The 26069-nt window shown below is 37.9% G+C and overlaps 3 protein-coding genes, 1 long non-coding RNA gene and 1 pseudogene across 4 annotated transcripts; 3 read left to right on the top strand and 2 right to left on the bottom strand.

The window, feature by feature from the left end:
* Positions 1 to 4066: 4066 nt before the first annotated feature.
* On the top strand, positions 4067 to 5811 carry LOC149045240 (prolactin-releasing peptide receptor-like). Its single transcript, XM_089208094.1, has 2 exons — positions 4067 to 4094; positions 4408 to 5811. Exons 1-2 carry the CDS (start codon positions 4067 to 4069, stop codon positions 5523 to 5525), a joined length of 1146 nt encoding a protein of 381 aa, XP_089064220.1. The 3' UTR covers positions 5526 to 5811.
* A 777-nt stretch (positions 5812 to 6588) lies between these two features.
* Positions 6589 to 7684, bottom strand: LOC149045239 (uncharacterized). Its single transcript, XR_016187203.1, has 2 exons — positions 7568 to 7684; positions 6589 to 7274 (listed from the first exon to the last, which is right to left on the bottom strand). It is a non-coding gene; the product is annotated as an uncharacterized LOC149045239 (long non-coding RNA).
* Positions 7685 to 11085: 3401 nt separating this feature from the next.
* On the bottom strand, positions 11086 to 13728 carry LOC149045238 (uncharacterized). The gene is made up of 4 exons (XM_089205874.1): positions 13237 to 13728; positions 12714 to 12857; positions 11518 to 12618; positions 11086 to 11136 (listed from the first exon to the last, which is right to left on the bottom strand). Exons 1-4 carry the CDS (start codon positions 13441 to 13443, stop codon positions 11086 to 11088), a joined length of 1503 nt encoding a protein of 500 aa, XP_089062000.1. The 5' UTR covers positions 13444 to 13728.
* A 1290-nt stretch (positions 13729 to 15018) lies between these two features.
* LOC149045237 (uncharacterized) lies at positions 15019 to 17938 on the top strand (annotated as a pseudogene).
* Positions 17939 to 19733: 1795 nt separating this feature from the next.
* Positions 19734 to 20342, top strand: LOC149045236 (uncharacterized; the record flags this gene model as incomplete). Its single annotated transcript, XM_089205873.1, has 1 exon — positions 19734 to 20342. A coding segment is annotated over one exon (609 nt), but the record flags the coding sequence as incomplete, so codon positions are not given.
* Positions 20343 to 26069: the final 5727 nt, after the last annotated feature.

Here is a 26069-nt window from a genome sequence, read left to right as displayed (position 1 = left end):
GTTGAAGGTGTTAACTTAAAATTTGAGAAATATTCTGGAATCGTGAATTTGACTTAAAAAAAAAAAACCAGTCTGAAAGTAATCAATAGTATAAGAAGCAGGAGTTTCCAGGAATTCCTGTGCGAGGTTAACTTTTACCAGAGAGATTTACAACTAGAAAATTGACATAATTAAAAACATAGCTTATCACAAAATAGTACAACAAGATCTAATCACCGTAGAAAGGGAGCAACCGTTTCCGTACCAAATTCACAACCGCAATAAGAAAAAAGGTGAAAGAAATTGTACTTAGATGAGATCACCAAAAGGAATAAGAAATAATCAACCCGTCTTATTATAATTTTTGTATCGAATGGCTTAAAGTAATATAATATTTCCATTCTTTTTCCTAACACCCATATATGGAAACCCTTGCAGTATTTCAGATTAAATATAGTTCTATTTTTATCGTTTAACACGATGTCGGCATCAATTGAAATTATACTCTTTTGAGCGTGAGTGATAATTTTAACTACTTCGAGTTTAGACATCAGCAGTCGATTGGAGACTGTACACCTGATAACAATGAGTTAGTAAATCAAGACGCCAGAATCGTATGGGCTTTGCTTATATCTTCTCTTGAAGTTGCCAGGTATGACTGCTTGCCCCACCATTTTTTCCTTAACGTTTCAACCTCCTCTGTTTCGCGTAAAAATTAAAAAGAAAGGTCATTTTCAACTCGTGTTTGAACCCGTAATTTCTTAAAACTTTTCCTCTTTTGGCTATTATTCTTTCATGATTGTCTTCTGACTGGAAATACACGGCGTCTTTTTGAGATTCTTTCTGTTATTTGAAGCCCTCTACGGGCAAACGTCGTTGTAATTAAGTTATCATGCTTTAGCCATGTTAGCAGCCAAAGGGACGAGATGTAAACGTGGAATGCGAACTCTTGCATCTACGGGATTATAATTGAATCAATATATCTTTGAAGGTGGAAAACCACTTTCCCATTTTTTCTTTAGTCAATCTTGTAAATGTTTCTTTTCAAGCTAGAGTTGCAAACTCGATTCCCGGGTTGATACACGCGCATGCGATAAACACCAAACCAAATAGGATCTTTTCTTTCTTTATTCCTTTTCCTATTCCTTGGGGCGTTATTATATCGAAGCGGTCAACTGAAATTATTACGTAAAGAAATCACCTAAGTATTGTGATCATAGCTTAAGAATAATTTCGATTTTGGAAACCAGCACGTGGCAGTTAAAGGAACCAAAAGAAAAGTAAAAACGAGCGATAAATTTCGCTTTGAGTAACGACTACGAGCTAGATAACATAATCACAAAACAAGTTATTGCTTACCAACGTTCGCGGGTCTTGATTACTTTATCGAGGATTACAGTCTAACTTGTCTTCTATTCAAAAACGATCTTGATCACGCGGGGTCTTATCTTGAACTGAAACGCTAACTGTAATTTTCTGTCTAAAAAGAACTAATCATGGATCGTCAACCTAACCAGAAAATATTTCGCAGCTTTTCTCGGAAGCGATAACACCTAGCTTCAACGGAAGCAGTTACAAATCTTAGTTTTCTCTTTTAGGAACGAATTTCACCACGTCAAACTGGGTTTTCAATAGCACAAGGGAAGCTAAAGCATTGTGTTTTATTTGTCAATTTGATTATTTTTTAATTATTTTTATTGCCCAGGTGATTTTCATCATCTTTTTCTCTCGTTATGCGATAAATCCGCCGAAACCATCTTTCAAAATAGCTTAGATGACGAAAAAAAGGTTGACACAAAATTTGCGCTTCCATCATTCGATAATTTGGGTGGCAAATACCTTTCCTAGGAGTAAGGTTTCTTAGCTAAGTTTTTATTTTCTATTTTCATTTCTTTAACTGAGCTCGAATCTCAGATTTTTCCCCTCATGATCGAAATAACCGATTGACACAATTTTAGCAGGTAATTTAGTGTTAACAACTGAGTTGAAAACGTAAATTAGCCACCGTAAAGGGTAAAAAAGCTGACGTTTCGAGTGTTAGCCCTTCGTCAGAGCGATTAGAGGAATTGTGGGTTGTGTGTGGATTTATATGTAGAAAGTGGAGCTACGCCATTGGTGGGAATATGGTGACGAGAAAACAGGAATAAATTAGTTGAATGAAAAGCGCTCGTTGATTCCGTGGGGATTAAGGGTGCCAATTTGGAATATAAATTTTTGTTCTAGTGTTTTACGGCTATCCGAACTGCCTAGATGTAAGGAAAAGCCGCAAACTGCCATATGCTGTTTAGAATGATAAGGAAGATTAAAGTGTCTAGCGACTGGTTTGGATGCGTCCTTGTCATTTCTTTCCACATCGCGAAGGTGTTCTCGGAATCGGTCACCCAGTCGTCTTCCTGTTTCGCCGATGTATAACTTATTGCAATAAGTGCAAGTTATGCAGTAAATAATATTGGCGGAGGTACACGTAAAGTGATCAATGATCTTAATGAATCTTTTGGGTCCCGATATTTTCTCTACGTTATGAATGAAAGGACAAGTTTTGCATCGTGAGCGAGCGCATTTAAAAGTTCCAGATTGGTCATTGGTTTGAAATGAACTCCTGACTAAAAAGTTGCCTATGTTTTTGTCACGTTTGAATGAAATAAGTGGGGGTTGCGAAAAGATATTTCCAGTCTCTGAATCGTTTTGGAGTAATTTAAAATTTTTAAGAATGATAGATTTAACTGCGTGGTTGTGAGGGTGAAATGTAAGAGTAAATGGAATGCGGTCAGTGTTCTCCTTCTCGGCCGTTTGTAGTGCTGCCTGTCGATCGATTTGTTGGGCACGGTGGTGGCCCGCTTGAACGACAGAAACAGGATAGCCACGTTTATCGAAAAACTGGCACATTGCTTCTGATTTTTCGGAAAAATCAGAGTCGTCACTACATAGACGACGAAGTCTGAGAAACTGTGAAAAAGGTATGGAGTTCTTGACGTGTGATGGATGTGAGGATGAATACAACAAGTAACTATGTGAATCTGTAGGTTTGTAGTAAACACTAGTACATAAGCCGTTGCCTTCAATTGAAATTTTGATGTCTAGAAAAGCCAAAGAAGTGTCGGAAATTTGCCAGGTATATTTAAGAGCCGGATGAAAGGAATTGACGGCGGTTATAAATTGAGTGAGCTCCTCTTTGGTAGAGGAGGTAGCGCCGATGCAATCGTCAATGGAGTTCAGGTTTTGGGCCGTGGTATTGGCTAAAAAATTGATGTTCGATAAAACCTACAAAAAGATTGGCGTAGCTGGGTCCTCATTACCACTCCTAGAACTTCGTGTATTTACTTTTTACCTAAAATCCACAAACCTAACAACCCAGGTCGACCCATCGTCTCTGCCTGCAGTTGTCCCACTGAACTTATTTCCAGCTATTTAGACAAAGTTATGGCACCTATCGTCAAAACTTTACCATCTTACATTAAGGATAGCCAACACGCACTTGAAATTTTTCGTGACTTTAGTTTCCTCGACCAAAACAAACTTATTTTCACCATGGATATAACATCTCTTTACACTGTCATTCCCAAAGACGAAGGTCTCCGGGCCCTCAAACATTTTTTCGATCAACGCACCGTTAAGAAACCTAGTTCTGAAACACTACTCCGTCTGGCCGAACTAGTACTCACACTCAATTGCTTTTCATTTGGTGGTAGCTACTACAAACAAACTAATGGCGTGGCCATGAGTACTAAAATGGGACCCAGCTACGCCAATCTTTTTGTAGGTTTTATCGAACATCAATTTTTTAGTAAAAAACAAAAACAAAACAAGACAAAAACAAACAACAAAAAAAAAGGAAAATGAAAGAGGCTGTTAAGCAAGCTGGCTGAACTGCGCCGTTTTGTGCTAAACATCTAGATTTTTTGTAATTTTGACAATGATAACCTGAAATTCACTTTTTTCCTGGCAGACCCAATATTCAAAGAACACAACGTTGCGTGAAATAAAGACTCAGCTTTTTTAGAGCTGAGGTTATCCCGTCAACCAAGTATTCAGATATTTTATGCTGACTTCTTCAAACAACAGAGACTAGGAAGCTACAGATCCAAAAATGTTGACGTCCTCGCAGGCTGATAACGGTAGGAAAGCCACCTTCACAAATGGCGCCTGGAAGTGTCCTAAAAATAGCTAACGCTACCATTGTTGCTACTGCAATACTTGTGAAAAACACAAAGCACAAACAGCTTTGACATTTTCCATCAATTAAGTGCATATCCCCTTATGACAGAAGTGATGCACTCTTCAATGATGGAGAAAGCCTGGGTTTAATGGATGTTTTCCGATAATTATTATTGCATACTGTCACTATCTATGTCGCCTTTCGGTGTACGCGCGCGTTGCAGACCTATTTCCTCTATTTTTGCTTTAACCATGGCACTTCATTCTCTTCAGGCTCCACGGCGCAGCCTCCATTCTCGTATCCATCAAGAATTAAACTCACCTTCGCCATCTTATACACTGCAATCATTTCAATGGCCTTAGTTGGAAACATTTTGGTGATCTATATTCTGTACAAGAGGCCAGAAACAAGAAGATTAGCAAGCTTCATGTACGTCAACCTCGCTGTGGCCGACCTGCTCGCAACAGCTGTTGTCATGCCTCAGTCGATGGAACTCATCATTTCGGACAATCTGTGGATCGATGGAACATTTGGTGAATTACTTGCCAAGCTCATCATGTTTGTTTTCTTCGTGGCGGTCACAGCGTCCGTCTTCTCTTTAACAGGCGTGGCTTTTGATTTCTTCTTCGGGATTGACCTTCCCATGCAAAAGTTCCCTCGATTTAGGAACAAAAAGATCTTGGTTCCCACAATTTGGATCACTTCAATGTGTCTGATGACTCCATGGTTGATTACAATCAAAGTTAAGAACTCCAGGATAGAATTTAAGTTTACTCAGTTTGGTGAGACTCAAGCAGCTTTGAGAGGTATCTTTCTTTATATCGTAGTCACCATCTACTTGTTGCCCCTAGTTACCATGTGCATTCTCTATGGACACGTCTGTCACACACTGCACAAGCACAAGCTGCCGGGCATTGCCATCAACAATCACGCAACAACTCGGGCCCACGCTACCAAGCGTCAAGTTATTCATATGTCGATCGCTGTCGTTGTTGCCTTTGCACTTTGCTGGCTTCCAGCGCATGCGTATCATATGATTTTGGCCATTGACTTCAGTGTGCGGGAATCGCTGCCATATTATTTTATGCTGTTATGCTATTGGTGTGGACATGCAAACAGCATTGTTAACCCGTGGCTCCTGATATACCTTAAGAAGAAATTCCGTGCCGCATTTAAGAGAATGATAACTTATCCATTATCGAGAATCTCATTTGCCAGCAAGAATAATGAGAGCGTAAGAAGTGTAACTAGACTGCCTATCAGAGACCCGATTGTCCAAGTAAGAGAACATTACCAGTTTGAAAGTTCTGTGTGGGGATTATTGTTAACTCTTCATAGGTTTTATTATATTCAAGTTGTAACATTTGCAAGCTCATTACAAGTCCAGTGACCAGCAGGCCAAAGTAATTGAATTCAGCTCGATGGATTACGACTCTGCAGAACGTGATCCACTAAATTAAGGGTTGACTTAACCTGTTTTGTCTCCATGCTGCATTTGGCTCGCATAATGGTGTAATACATATAATAATATAAAATATAATCATTATCATAGAAAATGTAGATTTTTACCGCCTTGATGTGCAAGTGTTAAAATGAAGAATTGTGTAGAGATCTAGTTGCCTCTCATTTTCGCACTTTTCTTTTCATTTCGGATGCCGTTTGTCAATCATGTCATAAAAAACCTTAGCGATATCCGGCATCTGTCTGGGAATTGAGATCTGGCCCGCACTCGACAGAGTGGAGGAAGTAGAGCCTTCAAAAGAAACAAAACAAAAAAAAAAAAAACACAAAAAGATTCACTTTACCGTGACAATGCAAATTGCGTTCGAAATGAAATAGCTCGTAAAGAAGGAAGGCAATGCAGCACAGCATCACGGCTCATAAAAGCGCACAGTGTAGACCGAGCCATAAGTTAAAACTGGTGCTTTGTGGATTAGTTTGTCCTAATGGAATTAAGATCACAAATGAAGCCACCTAACCACACCAGTCTTACAGTTTGGGATGTTGATCGGTCATCAGGACCGAGAGAGACAAGGTAGAATCGGGTCATCAGATTTCACATACGACTAAGCCCTGCGCGTACTCACGTCAAATCGCCAATTTCACCCAATTTCACACATATTCTCATAGCATTGATACTAAAACAATATTCACGCAGAAACTAAACGGCAAATATTCGAGGGAAGTTTAGTGTGAACGAGTCTTAGAGTGAATTCTCAGCAAATGACTTATTTATTGGAAAAGGGTTATTCTTCACCTCTCCTCAAGTAACGTCATGCACACCTACGTGTAGTTTGGCCCTCTTAATATTAAAATCTTAGCACAGCCTTCCAACGATTTCTCTCACATTCTGGGGTCTCAGTACATTTAAGTAGCTGCCGATGATGTAATGAGCGAATGTGCCAGAAAAGGCGTAAGATGAAACCTAAACACGTGACCCTGCTCAACAAACGGCGGTAGATCGGCTTTTACTGAATCTCCTGCTTACTACACATCTACATATTTTTTTAAAATTTTTTTATATATATGAACTAGCGAAAGGTTTGTGGACAAAATTTGTCAAGCATGCGAAAAATAATTTCCCTTTAAAACAGCGTTTTCAGTTCCTTTCCGACCCATTCTTGAAATTTTCATATGACCAACGGCAATATGTGACTGAAACAATCCTAACTTTTAAATTCGGGCCACTGAGTTAAGAACAAAACATCTGTAAATCAATTCAAATCACAAATCAAGAAAATGCGCAAAGTGGACATGTGTTGTCAGACTGTGACTAGTTGCTTTGTCCAGTCGTTTTATACCGCGAGTCAGAAGGGTGGTGTCCCGAAGATATACGAACGCCATTGCTTCAAGTTACATTGTATCCATATAGCATCGGGGTCAAAGACTTTAAGACGAGATTTTAGTTTATTCTACCACTGACTAGTCAACTTTGCTCAAATCAACTCTTTCTCTTCCAGTCCAGTTGTTACAAGTAAGAATCTTTCTCCATTTCGTGTTTTTAATCTCCCTTCTTCTTTCACGATCAGTTGTCGACCTCGTTTGAAGAATGCAAGTTACGTTTTGCTTTTCTTGTTTCTTTTCTTTCTTCTTACATCTTCAACAGCCACTTTTTCATTATCTTCCAAATTCGTGTCGGCTGTGAATACCGAAATAAAACGAACATTTAAACAATTGGCACATGACTAGGAAAGGAAAAAAGCAGTTATCTCATTAAAAAAAAAACATACGGACCAGAAAACCAACGGATGGCAGCAGGAAAATAGAATATAAAAGACAAACAAACAAACAAAACAAAACAAAAGGAGCCTCAGTTGACACTAGCTCTGTTAAATCACTAATAATACTCTCACTAAAGATCACATAACGATGTGTTTAGCAACACATCATTTTGTCCCTCAAAATACTCTTGTTTCTCTATTCACTTAATACCTTTGATCCCTGGCATTATAAGGGATCCAGTTTTAGTCGGGTACTTTCCACTAAAACCAGCAGGAATCAGAGGTGTCTTCAGCAAACCAGTAAGTTCCGCTGTAAAATAAAACGGCGCTGATATAGTTTGTATAAAAATTTCACCAATAAACGAAAGGAGCACCTGACACAGCCTAAGCTAACGCTAACCCACATAAGGCTGGAAATCAAGACTGTTTACTACCTTTTCATACTTTCACATAGAACTCAAACGTAAGAACCATGGGAACAATAATCCTCACCCCACCCTACTACTACAAGCTAAATGTAACCCATTTTGATTTCACTAAGATATTTTCAGCCTGCAAGATCCATTATTTCTGGTGGGACTGTCAGTACAACCATTGTCTGCCTTAATTAAAGGTTGATTACCTTTCAATTGCTTCAGGTTTACTTGTCGCTCTTTCCTTTCTCCCTGATCTCCGAGATCTTCCAGTCTGTAAAAAACTCTTTTAAGGAAAATAAACTGAACAGGACAGTTTACAAAATGTGACATCAAACCTTCAAGACAATAAAGTTCCAGAACACCAGTTCCGGTCGTTTCACTGAAATGTTTCTGACATTAAATGCATTCAAGCCCAAACCGCCTAAGACAAATGTTGAAGCTGCTAGTCTAGTTAGTCCCAGACCATACGCTCGCACACAGGAGCGTAACGATCAAGAATGTGCATCTAAATGAATGAATCATCTCATCAAAAAAGATACAAATCTTCGTCAACTTCAATGTCCATGGCTTTGGCAGAGGCAAGTATCCAGTCATTACTTGACTTTTTGCGCCTTAATCTGTGAATATGGTTCGATGGCTTTCATAAGAGGGGGAGTTTAGACAAATGGAAAGGGAGGGGAGGGGAGAGGGGGGAAGGTTGGAAAGAATTGAGAATGAAGGAGAGAAGATCGGTAACCGCGTGAACAATTCTTTGTGCGAAAAATGCTGCGCTGTCAAGTTCGACTGTCATATTGGGCCTTTTTCTTATGCAAAAACAAAGGGCTACTCACAAGATAATTGCCATGTTTCTCTGTTTTTGTTTTGTTTTGTTTTTTTTTTCATCTTCACCTACTTGCATGAATCCATGCACGCCAATAACTGTTTTATTTTGACAAGCTAAAAAAGCAAACCTGGGGATCCTGCTTGGTTTTTACCTGACTAATGCACTCGAATGCTTCGCTATTAGCCATTTTGCCAAGGAAAACCCCAGGATAACCTCAACTACGAAAGAACGGAGCAACCATTACACGTCATCAACCCAAAACGCATAGCGCAACCTAACAAGATGGCGAACGCGGGTAGTTCGAACTTGCCGTAAAGGCCAGTTTTGAAGGCCGCAAAAAAACCAATAACAAGGTTAGAGGTATGATTTTAAGTACCAAATATCTTGAGTTGATATATTTAGAGTCTTTTTAGCAGTATTTGCTTTAAAAATGCAGGTTCCCTTAAAAGTCACGAGAACAGGAGAAATGATCACCAACTAGAGAAGCTCTTTGATTGTTTGACGAAATCTCCATGTTAACACCTTAAGAAATATATAGAGAACAGTATGCACGGAGAATATGCATACTAACGTTAGGGCGTAAAGATTTATCTAACTAAAAAGGAAATTTAGACACCTTAAAGGGGAATTTGCAAATAACCTTTTAGAGTTTGACTGTTAAAGAGATACTTTGGACATAATAAAGACACATCACCTCCATTAAGCGTCTTCATAATTTTCTTGTACGATCCCATTTCTTCTGGGCCAACAAGAACGACACTCAGACCTTCCCTGCTCGCTCTAGCTGTCCGTCCACTGTGGTGAATGTAAAGCTGTTAACGAACATAGAGAACGAATTTAGGAACGCAGGATCACATGAGATGGTTGCGCTAAAGTCAATACTTACATTGCGGTTAAATCATTACACAACAGTTCATTATTAAATGAGATACAACTGAGGACGACAAACAATAACAAACTGCTCCTCTCATATAAACTGCATTTGGAGAACAGAGTCAATTTTTTTTCCTAAATAAAAAACCATTAACTTAAATGAATTATATTTTGATTTCGGCAGGTGAACCTCACACATTAACTCAAATTGGAAACAAAACAAAGATTTAGACAATGAAGATTTAGAAATAAGTAAATAACTGCAATAAAATAAATTTAGAGGTAAATAAAGAATTCGGGCATCAAGGGCGTTCGAACCTTGCTATCCACATTCTGTTGAGCTTCCATTACAGTTGAGACTTGTAGCCCACACCTTGGTCAACGCATGGTTGGTTGAAGCAGCGTGACTTCCGAAGCCTTTTGTCAAGGTAGAGTTTCGCGGAGAATGAAAGCACTGCCGCTAAAAAGCAATCGTTCCCTTTACCGCCTGCCGCACAGGCTAACCAACTGCACAAGCTAACCAACCGTAGGAAGATATAGAATGCCTACATATAGAAGGAAGAACTATAACATTAGTTCTTAAGAGAGCAAAATTTAACCATCAGTCACTCAGTCAGTCAGATCTATCTCTCAAGAGGTACATCATACACATACTTTCAGCTCAACAGCTCTCCTGAAAAGTGCTTTTACAAAAGTCATATTTACAATTATTCAACAATCACTTAATACGTGAACGAAAGTGATCCTCGCAGTGATGTGCACTACTTAGGCAGTAGTGAAAATAAGGTCTGAACCGTACAGGCCTGAATTGTTTTCAGTTCAAATATATGACTTTCATATATTCTTAACCGTCTATTCATCACTTCACGGGTTTATTTAGAACCACCATCATGACCAGTTCCCAGTTGGCTTGTTGGCTCAGTTGGTAGAGCGCTGCACCGGTATCGCAGAGGTCATGGGTTCAAATCCCGTACAGGCCTGAATTTTTTTTTTCAGGCCTTATTTTCACTACTGCCTAAGTAGTGCACATCACTGCGAGGATCACTTTCATTCACGTCTATATCCGCAGTTCAAATATATGACTTTCATATATTCTTAACCGTCTATTCATCACTTCACGGGTTTATTTAGAACCACCATCATGACCAGTTCCCAGTTGGCTTGTTGGCTCAGTTGGTAGAGCGCTGCACCGGTATCGCAGAGGTCATGGGTTCAAATCCCGTACAGGCCTGAATTTTTTTCAGGCCTTACTTTCACTACTGCCTAAGTAGTGCACATCACTGCGAGGATCACTTTCATTCACGTCTTTATCCGCAGTTCAAATATATGACTTTCATATATTCTTAACCAATCACTTCATACTTAAACATTAATTCAGGTCAAAGATCAGCTCTAAAGAAACAGAAACTGTTTGCTATAATGTGTGGGAAAGTCTTCTTACACATAAACGAGCTAGGTGTATATCATAGTAGACACATGTACATGTTGAAAAAAATTTTTTTTCCTCTCTCTCTCCCTCTCCAAAAAAAAAAAAGGATTCTTCTAAATAGTTGTGAAACCAAGTAAACAAACAATACACACAAAAAAAGAGACCTCCACCAATGCAACTGCTGTGATTCAACTCACTGTTTCTGCTGCACCAATGATATCCCTGTGGTGGAATACTAGCTATGACGTAGCAATAGTTACTTAGAATACTTAATTGAGTAAGCACCGACAGAATAAATATTTTTCACAAAATTCATGCAAACAAAACGCTTTAGTTGTTTACGAGTTCGTGTGACGCGAACCCTAAGAAACAAATGCAGTGTTTTCAGCCCTTTTAACCCCTAGGGGACTGAGGGGGTGGGGGTTTTTTGACTAAATTTGTGACATGACATTACTAATTAGGCCACCAAATTTTTTTTAATATGGCAGAAAACAATAAAACTAACACTTTTAGAAAGAGGAGATTTTGCACTTTCATTTGGTGCAATGAACTAATACATGTGTCTTACAGAAAAAATATGAAAAATCCAGAAAGGTAATATAACAGATTTTTTCCCCAACCGTCTTCAAATTAGAGAACAGAACTGAAGTGAAAACTTTGGCACTATAGCCTGGGGAGTCACAACGTCCATCCCCGAGGAGAGTGACTGAGTTCCTGTCTAAGAGATCGGCGAGGACTGCCGCCTTTTCCTGCTGCCAACGATCATTTATAACAGGGAAAAGGTGCTTCTTCTGCCGGTTGTGATAATCCGATTTGCTCAGAAAGGCAAGATTTATTGCAGAGGCAACTTCGGAAACACGCGAAAACGTATTTCCTGTAAAAAGTATAGCACCTGAAAGCAATACGTTCCCCGCGGCCGCCCTGTTAACAAGTGGCTGGGAAACCCACTCCTTCGAATGGGAGTTTTTACAAAGTGTCGTTACTTTATGAGCACTTCCCTTTTTTAATAGCTCCTTTTCCAGAACCTCGCCACCGCATTCAACACAGCGACCAAATAACTTAAGCAGTTCTTCCTCAAATACTATGTACTTGGGAGACGAACACATTTTCTCATAAATGGTATCGTGACGGTTACTAAAGGGCGGATCAGTCTCCAAATCGCTTTGGGTGGTGTCCTGGTCCACTTTTTCAAAGCTGATGTTAAACGAACTGTCTTCCCCAGCCTCTTCATCACAGCTGACTTGAATGGAACTGTTGTTGATATTGTCATCATCAAAGCTGACTTGAAGGGAATTGTCGTTCACATCGTCATCTATTGTTACGTCAGTATCTTCTTCCAGGTTAATCGAGAGTTCCAGAAGCCGAGGTGGTTGGCTAGATGAAGTTTTGATCGGGGTCGAAGTAAATGGCTGCGTGCAAAGGGACCCAGGCTTAGAGAATAAAGGCAGCGGATTCCATGGTGGAACACAACTATAGTTGTGATCTTGAAGAAGCAGCGCGTCTCCTGTTTCACTAGCAAGCCATTGTGTTCCACACGTCGTAAACTTTTTTTCAGGTTCGCGGTGTTCTGCGCTTGCAGATGTAGCGTCGGTCCGGATAAACTGAGATTCTACGCAGCTTGGGGAAGAAAGTTGATTCGCCGAAGGTTCTGTTTCAAGCTTTGGAGAAGAGGGCGAAGCAGCACAGGAGGTAGATAGTGTATCGAGAAGGGTGTTCAAGACCTACGATGAAATGCAGAATGTACGGTGTTGATTACATTTATAGGCTGGTATCACAAAACAGTAGTTAGTGGCATCATTAATATTTCACACCCCACCTCCTGTCGGCTCTGGCGATTCGCCCTACCAACGCTTGTTTGTCGGATTTTCTTTGGTGGAGGCGCATAGGGAAAAACAGATGGAACTGCATCATCTTTTAAATGTCTCTTTTTCCTGCTACCGTCAGATCCAAGGAGCTCGGACTGTATTTTTACAAGAAAGGAAAACAAACAAACATTAAACACACTAATGGTTTTCCTCATTGTCTTCTTATTTACACAGAGTGACTAGAAGACCTTTTTTACCGTGATTCTGGTATAAACAAATATTCACGTGCCTTATAAGATAATTTTAAACACTGCTTTGGAAAAATGCTTGGGAAAAATTCTTGGGAGAAAACGGCAAAGCGCCTCATGGTCGCGATTGAATTTACTACACGCGGTCAATCACCAATGCGAGTTTTAATTTGTTTTGCTGCTATTACAGTGGTTCTTTTAAATAAAATTAAAGAAAAAAATACAATTCGAGTATGGGAAAGGTAAACATAGCTTTCAGTTTGAAGCAAAGGTCAAATATTCATACCTGAATATTCCGCTTGAAGGCGTCCTTGATAAAGTGATCTGAGCAGACGTAGCAGTTCTCGGGTTTCGGCAGAGTGTCCTCGCGTTTTATTTTTGCCAGCCAAATTTTCTTTAAATTTTCATTTACAGGTAGCTTGTGGAAGCTTACTCCTTTCCCTTTTGTATTTTTGTAAGTATTATGGCAGTTAACTACAAGACAGTTGACCATAGTTAAACCCTCATTAGAAATACTCGTCAGAAAGGTCAATCAAGTCAACCAGGTCAAAGCGATGAACAACAAGGTTTGACTATTGCTACGTCATAGCTGACGTCATATCCAAGATGGCGTTTTTCTAGTCGCGAAAGTGGTAGATAAGAGCAACTTCAAAGCGCTGTTGTCGTAATTGCAAAGCAAACTGGACAAAACGGCAACTATTTTCGAATTCCTGTGGAAAAGTTCTATTAATAGAAGTAAAATTTTTCTAGACCGTACTTCCCCTTTAAAGTAACCGATCAAATTGCAGGAAAATGAAAGACAAAGAGTATCACATGGCAGATTTTGCAACTTTTGTTTCCGAAACTCTTACTTCCCCCCCCCCCAAAAAAAAATGGATGATTTTTTTCCCTGTGAGCCAAACTTCTAGAGAAAACCAAAAAGAAGCTTCTGTTCTTAGATATACATAATTGTGCATGGATGGGTAAAGACTGAAAAAATGCATGAGCCCTTGGGACAATGCAGTCTGCTGTCTTCAAAAAATTTAGGACAAACTGCTCTCAAAATGATTTCGATGAATTGCTGTATTTCCATGTAGTTCTTGTGGTGTGTGTTGTTGTTGTTGTTGTTGTTGTTTTCTTTTTGCTTGTTTGTTTCTTTTCTCGTTTAAGGTATAACTGGCAGTTATCTTAGTTTTGATTCTCATGTCTAATACACCCAATCTGACTCAGGAGACAAGTCATTCCATTTGAGTCAGGTTGAGGATTATTATTAAGCATCTTGAAAATCGACTTGTAGTAAGACATTTCCACCTTAAGAGGCACGGTTTATTCAGATTTCCAGTATCACAAGATGACTTAACAACTAATTAACTTCTGGTGGGTCGATTTGTGAACGACTCAACCCAATATGGATGTATTGGACAACCCTCAACATTTAAAAATTGAAGATGAGTTAAGATAAAAAATAAATAAACAAAAAAATTTAAAAAGATTATTTTTCTCAATTTTTCGTAAAATACAAGGGTAATTTCCCCACGTGCTTGAAGTGAATCAAACATTTGTATCTTCTAAATTTAACCATGCGGTATGTTTTAAAGCACTTTGAGCAACTTACCTTCTGCAGCGGCCGTTCTTTTATTTTCTTCTCCTGAGCTGGTCCACCTGCACCAATTCCTGCTAGCTCTTCTGGATGATAATCTTCTATGACTTCAAGGTACACAAATCCATCCGTTTCGCCCGCAAAGAACGAAGGATCGTCCAATTCTATTAGTTCTCATTTTCGCTTGTTCCCTTTCGAATTCTTCTCTGCTATTACGGAGCAATGAGAAAAGAGATTCAATTGAGAAACTGAATGTAAACGTTCTTTTAAATAACAAGCAACCGTTTTGGTTTATCCATAGAGAATTAATAAGAACAATCTCTCTCATGTCGTCCGCCATTATGGATTACCCGCCAGAGAAGGACTGGATAAGAAATTGTACTGCGCGCATATTCAAACGGTAGTCATTCGCTGATTTATTGCTAAATGGCTTTTCTCCCTTCGCCGATTTAGCTGAAACCTTTGTGAAACGTGAATGAAAAGACTAACATGGCGAAAGAACACCGTACATTGAAAAAGGAGTGCATTTATATTGAGCGCTTAAACGAATACTCGTTTCTCATCAAGAAAGGCTTTGTCCCAAACATGAAGGTGAGTGTACGCGCGCCACACAGCAGATCGGAAGCTCAACTCTAGCTGAGTAGCGTGCGTGTCAAAATACACTTCTAACGATGTAATACGTGAGAACGTTGATAATAGGCTATGGTCATCGAAAAAAAAACCCTTACACCTGCCATATCCGTCAAAGTAATTTCCCTCTTTGAAATAAGTTTTGTCACAAGGAAAATTGTTTCTGGGACAACTAAAGTTTGTTCTCCCCACCCCCCCTCCACCTTTTCTGCCCACGTTATCATCAAATCCCCGCCCCCTTCCCCCCTCCACGTCTCTCATGTCAGAACTGTTTTCTTTTTTTTCTGTTTCAATCAGTCAATTCACGAACTACAGTCAAACCTGTCTTAGGTGACACCGTATTGAGCACTCGCACTGTATTAGACGCCATATTCCCGTGGGTGACAGCTTAATACAGGGTTGACTGAACTGGACAAATAAATTTTGTCCTCACTTCCTCCATCAAACCCAGACTATATCCATTATTGTCCCCATCCCCCCTAATTTCTCTCCTTTTCCCCTAGCTGCAGACTGTGGTGTTTTGCTGGAAATTGTTGATGCAAGAATGTCCTAATAAGTACTGCATTAGGATGTTCTGATTAATTAGTACCATGGAAAAATTTTTGCATTCTGTTTCAGATACAAGACTTGAGGTGTACATTGCAACTATTTAACTCTAAAGTTCAAACTTTTCTTTTCTTTTTTTTTCTTTAAAGGTTGAAGGTATGTTAGATTTATAAACAAGCTGCTCGAAAAACTAATGTTTGATGAGCTGAAGCACTGGGCCCAGTTGTTCGAAGGCTGATAAGTGCTAACCCAGGGTTAAATTTTTAATTAGGGTATGTTTAATCCTTGACTTAGAAGCCTTTTTAAAATAATTTACTATATAGTTTTTGTGTCTAGTGCGTTAGCACGCAGACACAATAGAAGAGCGTACGGAATTCGAAAAGCACTTTATATACGCCACATTTGAGCACGAAATATGATGTTTTACTCATAGTTTACCTTACGTGACTGATAACATGAAGTATACACTGATTTTCAACCAGTGGAATGTGTAACCATGTCGATATTTTATCGTTATAATTTCGGAAACTGTCGGTTGACCACTTGGATTCAAGAAGAAAACCGCAAGGAAGAGTCGGGAGCAATTGAATTCGAGGACGAAAATATGACGATGACTCTGATCTTTGACCATCATGTGCTTTTACCCGTGCCTTGAGGAAAGGAGGAATTTCACACTTGTGGATCACACTTCGGAAAGTTGGTGAGTGTCCTTTTGCTCTTGTAAACTTTATGATGAACTTCTATAACGTTGGTTTCTCAGTATGCCACAGCTTTCGAAGTTTGAGTCAATGTGGTCGAGTAAAAGACTTTAAAGGATGTTTTCAAGTGTTCGATCGATGCTCTCCACGCCAACACAGTCATGCAGCGGTGTTTTTTACGATGCGTAAAGGAAAGAACTTCAACTTCGTGAGACCCATTTGGGGAAAAGAAAAGGCCGTAAAGGAAAACATTGAGCTCTTTTTGGGGAAAATTGGGCCCCTTGTGGGGAAAATTGAGCCCCTTGTGGGGATTATTGAGCCTGCCCGTTTGGAGATTACACAAAATGTATATCGAAGAGCGAGAAACCTGACTGATGTTAAAGGAAAGACTCCTTTGACTGACGAAACATCTGCGAAAGCTGTGGTATATATGAACAGAAAAAGTTATGTTAGTAGCAGTATAAATGCGTTTAAACGTAATGTAAGCGATTTCTTGAAAACAACTGATGTGGATATGTTGTGTTCACGTGGAACAGATGGAATTGATACACATTTCAAAATAGCTGACCAAAAACAAAAGAAACGACGTAGAGACCGAGAGCCGTCGAGGGTCTGGATGAAACGGATTGTGCAGTTTATGAAAAAAAGAAAAACAAGGTATAAACTTAAGGTCATCATTAGGAAATATATTCCTAAGTCTTTAAGGTTATACATCTTTGCAACTGACTATAAGTTGTGTTGCAGTTTTTTCACCAGCTTTGTTAATATAAGCAAACCAACCGTAAATAACCTTTTGAAGAAATCAAGCAGCCATTCTAGAAGATTTTCTGTATCTAGAATGAAGCTTATGACTTCAGGTGATATTGAATTAAATCCAGGCCCTCAACTACATGTAAATGTCAACACTGAAACTACAGTATCAGTTGGTTCCACCATATTGTTAAACTTTCGGTTACGTCAGCTGGGATTGAGACCCCTAGATGTTGGGGGTGCTGGTGACTGTTTTTTTAGAGCTGTTTCTCATCAGTTATATGGTGATCCATGCCATCACTTGCATGTTAGGCAAACTGGTATTGATTATCTAAGAGCAAACCCAGAACGTTTCATTGAAAGCAATACCCAGAATTGATGGAATGAATATTTGACCAACATGTCATTATGAGGTACATGGTGTGATGCACTCATTGTTCAAGCAGTTGCAGAGTCACATTATTTGAGAATTCACATCATAGAATCCCATGAAAATTTTGGTCACACAACTATAGTACAGCCTGTTCAGTTATTAGAAGAGCCAGTTACATCAATATATTTAGGTCATGTAAGTGAAGTACACTATGTGTCAACAGTGCCTTGTATGTTTGGCAGTAGCTCATCAGAAAGTCAGAAAAGTCATAGTGATTTAAATATGATAGAAGAAAGTGTTGTCTCTGGGAATTCACATATCAGCACTTCAAAAAGGAAGCACAGCAGTTACATGAGGGAATATCGAAAAAGAAAGAAGGTTGATGAAAGAATAAATTTACCATCTAAAGGAAGCAAACTTAATGATGCAAGCACAAAACGCAACTGCAGAGCTTACACGAGGGAATATTATTGCAAAAAAAAAGAAAAGCAGTCACAAGGGGAAATTGAATGAAAATAATCCCAGCCATAGATGCGAAACTGCAAAACAAAATTCTTATCTTGACGAAAATCAAGGTACAGAATGTCCCATTAAAATAGGAACAACTCTTGAAAAAGGTAACAATACAAACCAAAAAAATGTGGACTATTTCATTTCATTGTTTCATGAACTGGTGTCCAATGGTCCTGTATATGTCTGTAGCTGTTGTGATCAGTTATGGTATAAAAACAGTGTTTCTCTTGCTGATAAAATAAGAAAGGAATATCCTTCATCAGCTGAAAATTTTTATCTAATCGAAAAAGTGTGCAAAATATGGACTGGTTGTGTAGAACATGCCATAATTATTTAGTAAAACATAAAGTTCCCCCTTCTGCTGTTTTAAATGGAATGCAATTTGCAACGAAACCAGACTTTTTTGACCTGAATGAATTGGAAAGCAGACTTTTAGCTCCAAGACTTGCTTTTTTAAAATTAATGCAGGCACCAAGAGCTAGACAATTCAAAATACATGGAAATGTTGTAAATGTACTAGCAGAAGTGTCTGAGACTGTGAATATGTTACCAAGGTTACCATCAGAAACAGGTACAATTAAGGTAAATTTAAAAAGAAGATTGCAATACAAAAGTTCAGCATTGTCCCTTAACATAAGACCTCATAAAGTTGTCCAAGCAGTAAACTGGCTTGTCACTAACAGTACCCTGTATAGACAAGAAGGAATAACCGTTAATCAAGCCTGGGGAGAAGAATGCACATCAAACTTTCTATTTGATGACAGAAGTATTGAAAATGAAACTGAAGAACTGCAAAATATTCACAACAGTACTAGTAATACCACAAATAATACATGTAGTTCCTCTAGTGAAGTTATTGAGACTGAAGATCAGTGGAGTGAGGATGAAGCAGAAATACCTGCTGGAGTTACTGACACTATGTTAACTAACACAGATTTTGTTGAAGACAATGGGAGTCAATGTATTCTAAGTGTTGCACCAAGGGAAGGAAAGGAACCATTAAGCATATTTCAAGATCAGTATTCTGAAGAATTACCATATCCTGGTATATTCCTTGGTCAAAAACGACCGGAAAATAATGATAGACTTGTTAATGTTCACTACAGTGACATTTGTAAATCTGAATTATGACGATCAGATAGTGTCACCAAGAGTACCAATTAGAAAAATGTGTGAAGCATTGATCAGACTTCTTACCCTTGATATTTCAGGTTTCAAAGTTTTCATTGGTGATTTCAATATCAATTGGTTAAATGAAAAAGACAAGATTCCTCTTTATAATCTATTTATAAGAGATCACAGTTCCAGACAACTGGTATCATGTTCTACCATTGATAACAGAACCACTATAGACTATGTCTACACTAATTTACCTGAATCACAAATCCATGTACACATTTTAGAAACTTATTTTTCTGATCACAAAGCAATCTGTGCATTGATTCAAAAATAGACCTTCATGGTTTTCTTGTCACCTTCACTGTAACTTCCATGTGTTTTTCTTTTTGTCTTAAAGAGAATATTCATAGTTAATGAGTACAAAAAAAATGAAATTAACTCAAATGTACACCTTAGATACCAATCATGCACTGTGATTGACATCTAAGGGGTAATCTGCAGAAATGTGATATGCAACACATATCCAGGTATGTTTATTTTATGATTATTGCTTTTGTGCCCTGTACTACATCTGATCTGGATCAATCAAACTAACCCTGTGGGAGCACCTGATTACAGAAGTTGCAGACGACAACACATATAACTTCTGTAACCTTAAAGTGACGAAGGATAATGACAATTACTCCATTTCCCTTACTACACCAAAGCATGACTGTTCCATTTCACCAGCTGATCCCTTCCAAGAGGAAGTAGCTTTACCAGGTGATTTGCCAGACTACTTCACCCAAACATCAACAAATGCTGAAGTCCTTGGTGTTCAAAATTTCATGTGCTATCGCCAATGTTGCAAATGTAACAAAAAGCTTCCAGCAACACCAGGGAATGTAGTAAAGTGTGAAACATGTGGCCTCAGGCAGAAAGTGTCTGCTTGCAGCAGTCAGTACCACTTGCAAGCATTGCTGAGACATGATGATATCAACACCACTGTAACATTTTTTAATGATACTTTGCTCAGTGCCTTACAGTTGTTTAAAATTGACACTAAGCAGTCATTAAGTGAAGATATTGTTGTTGAAGCATTCCTAAATACACCAATGCTCTTTGTTACCTTTCATAAGAAAACTAAAGTTGTGGCTACAGTCAGTGTTGCTGAGAGAACTAAACTGCAGCAAGAACCAAAATAATGGTAAAGATCAGAATGCATCCACTCTATATTACCATTTATCAGGATACGAAAGCCATTGTTGTATCTTTCACTAAAGATAAAAATGTTCATGTTATTATCACTGGGACAATGTTCTGTTATAGCATTCCCCTTCTCCCACGTAACTTTTTGTATTTAAAAGTATTTAGATATATATTTGATTGAGTTTGTACATTCAATTGAAAACTGCAACTGAAGTACATTTATGAACAGTCTTTTTAATGCTTATACATTGAGAAGAGAAAGTTTCAACAGGAACTCGAGGCTTTTAATGCAGATTACTGATGTTGCCACTTAAAATTTTCAATTACAACAGTAACCCGTCTCAGTTGAAACCTTAAGTAATTATCAAGTAGTAGAGCTGTTCGCATTTCTTCATACTCTCCTGTTGTTAACTTTCTATTTCTTTTTTATATTACAGTTATATGTTCATTAAATTTTCTGATGTAAAAGAAAAAAATCACAATTCCTAACTTGAATCATGTTTTGTTCTTTCTTATTGTATCAAATACATACAGTTACGGTTCCTTTTGTAATGCAGGCTGTTTTTTACAATAAACTTGTTCATCCCTGATGTCTATGTTCCAGACTCTGTATTCCAGATTTTAGCCACCTAACCTTGTAGCTAAAATTATTTTAATCAATTCTTGTTCAAATTGTTGAATTGAACTTGCAACCAAACCTACACAAAACAAGACCCCACGGAAGTACCGCGAAAACCCAGCACTAGACACACGTACGCATTGCGGACCTATTTTTGCCTCTGATAAGTGATAACATATCATTAAAACTTACCGAGTGTCACGCAATCGCTTTTCCGCGATCATCTTTTACGATCATTCGCACTATTGGGGAAAATTCCTTGCCCGTTTCTTGATCACAGACGTTCTTAAAATAATTTCAAGCCTTCCTAGAGTCTTCTCACTTTGCGCGCGAGTTGGTTGGTGTGATGTCTGTATAGAATTTACCAACTTAATAAAAGTGGATGTAGATGTAAATGAAATGTCACTATCGAATATTTAACACGCGCAATATTCGAGAAACAATTGACAGCTTTGCACGTGGTCCATACGTTTCATCTTTTTAACCGATATTTGTTCACTTTGTTGACAAAAATGAGGGCCGGGACCAAAACTGTTCCCTCGACTTGATATATTTTTAACGTTTAGAGGTGTTCGCGCACTTATGTTCACATATGTGCCTTATATTGTTATTGGCTTACATGAGGAACTGGCGAATTTTTATAGGGAAAAGAGAAGCGTGGCTTTTGTGACTGGCCATTTGATTACTTTTCTGACTGTTTTATCTCTCATCTGTTTGGGGATTACGCAAATATTGATATGTGAAAATCAGACTATATGGGGGCTTGAAATTCTATTAAGAACAATTGTGGCCGCTTTGTTAAATACCAAATGCAACGACCGCTTTATTAAAAACAAAAGATATCAAGAAACGAGCAAGGAATATTTCGCAATAGTGCAAATGATCATGAAAGATGAGGGTTATAAATATTTTGCTGCTTGAGCAACATTTGATGCCTGATCATGCCCACCCAGCCCACCCTCCGCCCCACAAACACACACACGCACCAACAAAAAGGACACTGTCTGCCTAATGACCTCTGCCCATCCCACCTCCAGCCCACATAACCTTATTTCCAATTCCCATCACGACAAATGAACACGTTTTCTTCTCACACAACTGCCCAAAAGTCTTGAAATTTCACATGAACTGAATTCAGCTGTACCTTATTCAAACAGTCCAAGATATCAATACAAACTTAAGCCATAACATGAATGAGCTGGCTCCAAGAGCCCTTTGATTGATTATATTTGCTGTCGGTCGCTGAAAATAGCTAAATACTTCTCAGTTGCTAATAGTTTTAATTTGCGCATAACAAAAAACAATGGAGATCTTAGGATTCAGCGGTGTCACTAAAATATAGTGATTGAAACAAAAAAATTCAGTTTTTGATAAGCTTTGGCAGTAAGTTGAAATTAATTTAAAATCAACTCAGAACTCTTTAGAAGGGAAAAACCATTAAAATAAACTATATTTAGTCAACACTTACTTAATTCCACACCAGATGGTTGCAATGGGACAATTTTGATGTCCTTTTATAGGCTCCCTTCGAAGTGAGGTCATAAACATATAAAGATAATAGTTATTGGATTCTGAAATACATCCTTCTGCAAAATACTCGTCATTTTCTTCCTTTTTATTGTTTGTGTCTTCACGGATCGTGGCTTTATATCTAGCGACCCTCCATTTACTTTGGAAATAATCAAATTTTCAACAGGAGGAAAAAGGTGAGAAAGATATTATTATAATTAGTTGTTTTCTTCTGGTAGTGTTCGGATCACTAAAACGAGTTTCATTCTAGGCCTATTAGTTGTTCGATTCAATTGTTAAAACGTTGATGATACGCTGTCAATTTTCGTTGACGATCTTTACCCATTTGTATTTCGATTCTGCCGACTGAGTTTACCATGATACACTTTATTCAGTTGCATTGTAGGCGTTTTTAATAATATTTCCTGCCGGTCGCTGAAATCGGCTAAACGCTTCTCAATTGCCAATAACTGCAAAAAAACAAACCAAATTAAAAGAACACGAAATAAAAACAGGCACGAAAAAAAGCCGAGAAGCAAAACTCGACAGAAGAGAGAAAAACCAAATTTTAAACTGTTCGTAATACTTAAATCTCCGGAGTTTTTAAAAGGACCAATTTTGACAGCAATCGGTAATGGAGTTTCGTTATTCGTCACCAGATGGTGGCAAGCGTTAACGATCTCTTACTTGACTGACTCATTTGAAATAATAATAATGCCCAAAGAGATGTTTTTTTGGCACGATTATGGCGATTAAATTCGAAGGCAGTTTTAAATTTTCGCGTTATAAAGAAAGGAGATCTTAGGATTCAACGGTGTCACTAAAAGGTAATGATTAAAACAAAAGATAAGTTTACCATTAGCTTTGGCAGTGACTTGAAATAAATTTACAATGAACTCAAAACTATTCCGCAGGTAAAAACCGTTTAAATAAACTTCTTTTCACTCTAGGCCTACTAAGTGTTTAATTCAGTTGTTAAAATGTTGATGATTCGCTTTCAATTTTCGTTGACGATCTTCACCCATTTTTATTTCGATTCTGCCGATGCACTTTATTCAGTTGCATTATAGGCTTTTTTAATGATATTTGCTGTCGGTCGCTGAAAATAGCTCAACGCTTCTCAATTGTAAATAACTGTTAAAAAAACGAAACAAGCCAAAAGAACACGAAATAAAAACAGGTACGAAAAAAAAGCGAGAAGCAAAACTCAACAGAACAGAGAAAAACCAAATTTTAAACTGTTCGTAATACTAAATTCTCCAGAGGTTTTAAAAAGACCAATTTTTGACAACAGTCGGTTATACAGATCGATGACGCTGCTAAAATAGTTATGTCATTCGTCAACACGAAATAAACACAAAATAAAACAGGTACGGAAAAAAAAAGGCGAGAAGCAGAACTCGACAGAACAGAGGAAAACCAAATTTTAAACTCCTGGTAATATTCAAAACCCAGAGTTTTTAACGTGGTTTTATACCTAGCGACTCTCCATTTACTTTGGAAATGATCAATTTTTCAACAGAAGGAAAAAGGTGAGAAAGACATTTTCATCATTAGTTGTTTTTTTCTGGTATTGTTCGGATCACTAAAACGAGTTTCATTCTAGGCCTATTAGTTGTTTGATTCAATTGTTAAATTACTGATGATTCGCTGTCAATTTTCGTTGACGATCTTCACCCATTTTATTTCGATTCTGCCGATTGAGTTTACTATGATACACTTTATTCAGTTGCATTGTAGGCGTTTTTAATAATATTTTCTACCGGTCGCTGAAATCGTCTAAACGCTTCTCAATTGTCAGTAACTGCTAAAAACGAAACAAAACAAAAGAACACGAAATAAAAACAGACCCAAAATAAAGAGGCGAGAAGTGAGAAAGCCTATTATTTGTTGAATTCAGTTGTTAAATTGTTGATGATTCGTTGTCAATTTTCGTTGACGATCTTCACCCATTTTATTTCGATTCTGCCGATTGAGTTTACCAAGATGCACTTTAGTCAATCGCATTGTAGGCAATTTTAATGATATTTACTGTCGGTCGCTGAAAATAGCCAAGCGCTTCTCAATTGCCAATAACTGCAAAAAAACAAACTAAATCAAAAGAACATGAAATAAAAACAGGCACGAAAAAAAAAATGAGAAGCAAAACTCTATAGAACAGAGGGAAACCAAATTTGAAACTGTTTGTAATACTAAAATCTCCGCAGTTTTTAAAAGGACCAATTTTTATAGCAATCGGTAACAAAGTTATGTTATTCGTTACCAGATGGTAACAAGCGTTAACGATCTCTTACTTGACTGACTCATTTGAAATAATAATAATGCCCAAAGAGATGTTTTTTTTGGCACGATTATGGCAAATAAATTCAAAAGTAGTTTTTTTAATTTTCGCGTTAAAAAGAAAGGAGATCTTAGGATTCAGCAGTGTCACTAAAAGGTAATGATTAAACAAAAAATAAGTTTTCCATTAGCTTTCGCAGTGAGTTGACATTAATTTACAATGAACTCAAAACTATTCAGAAGGGAAAAACCGTTTAAATAAACTACTTTTCACTCTATGCCTACTAAATGTTTAATTCAGTTGTTAAAATGCTGATGATTTGCTGTCAATTTTCGTCGACGATCTTCACCCATTTTATTTCGATTCTGTCGATGCACTTTATTCAGTTGCATTATAGGCTTTTTTAATGATATTTGCTGTCGGTCGCTGAAAATAGCTCAACGCTTCTCAATTGTAAATAACTGTTAAAAAAACGAAACAAACCAAAAGAACACGAAATAAAAACAGGTACGAAAAAAAAGAGCGAGAAACAAAACTGGACAGGACAGAGAAAAACCAAATTTTAAACTGTTCGTAATACTAAATTCTCCAGAGGTTTTAAAAGGGCCAATTTTTGACAGCAATCGGTCATACAGATCGATGACGCTGGTAAAATAGTTATGTCATTCGTCACCACGAAATAAACACGAAATAAAAACAGGTACGAAAAAAAATAGGCGAGAAGCCGAACTCGACAGAATAGAGAAAAACCAAATTTTATTTTATTTTGTGTCATCGCGGATTGTGGCTTTATATCTGGCGACTCTCCATTTACTTTGGAAATAATCAAATTTTCAACAGAAGGAAAAAGGTGTGAAAGACATTATCATCATTAGTTGTTTTCTTCTGGTATTGTTCGGATCACTAAAACGAGTTTCATTCTAGGCCTATTAGTTGTTTAATTCAATCGTTAAATTGTTGATGATACGCCGTCAATTTTCGTTTACGATCTTTACCCATTTGTATTTCGATTCTGCCGACTGAGTTTACCATGATACACTTTATTCAGTTGCATTGTAAGCGTTTTTAACAATATTTGCTGCCGGTCGCTGAAATCGGCTAAACGCTTCTCAATTGCCAATAACTGCAAAAAAACAAACCAAATTAACAGAACACGAAATAAAAACAGGTGCGGAAAAAAAAAGGCGAGAAGCAGAACTCGAAATAACAGAAAAAACTAAATTTTAAACCCTTCGTAATACTGAATTCTCCAGAGTTTTCAAAAGGACCAATTTTGACAGCAGTCAGTTATACAGTCTGATGACGCTAGTCATG

This window comes from Pocillopora damicornis, chromosome 5 (genome assembly GCF_964200805.1).
Source record: "Pocillopora damicornis chromosome 5, jaPocDami1.2, whole genome shotgun sequence".
NCBI classification, from domain to species: Eukaryota; Metazoa; Cnidaria; class Anthozoa; order Scleractinia; family Pocilloporidae; genus Pocillopora; species Pocillopora damicornis.
This window is presented reverse-complemented; position numbering and strand designations above follow the sequence as displayed.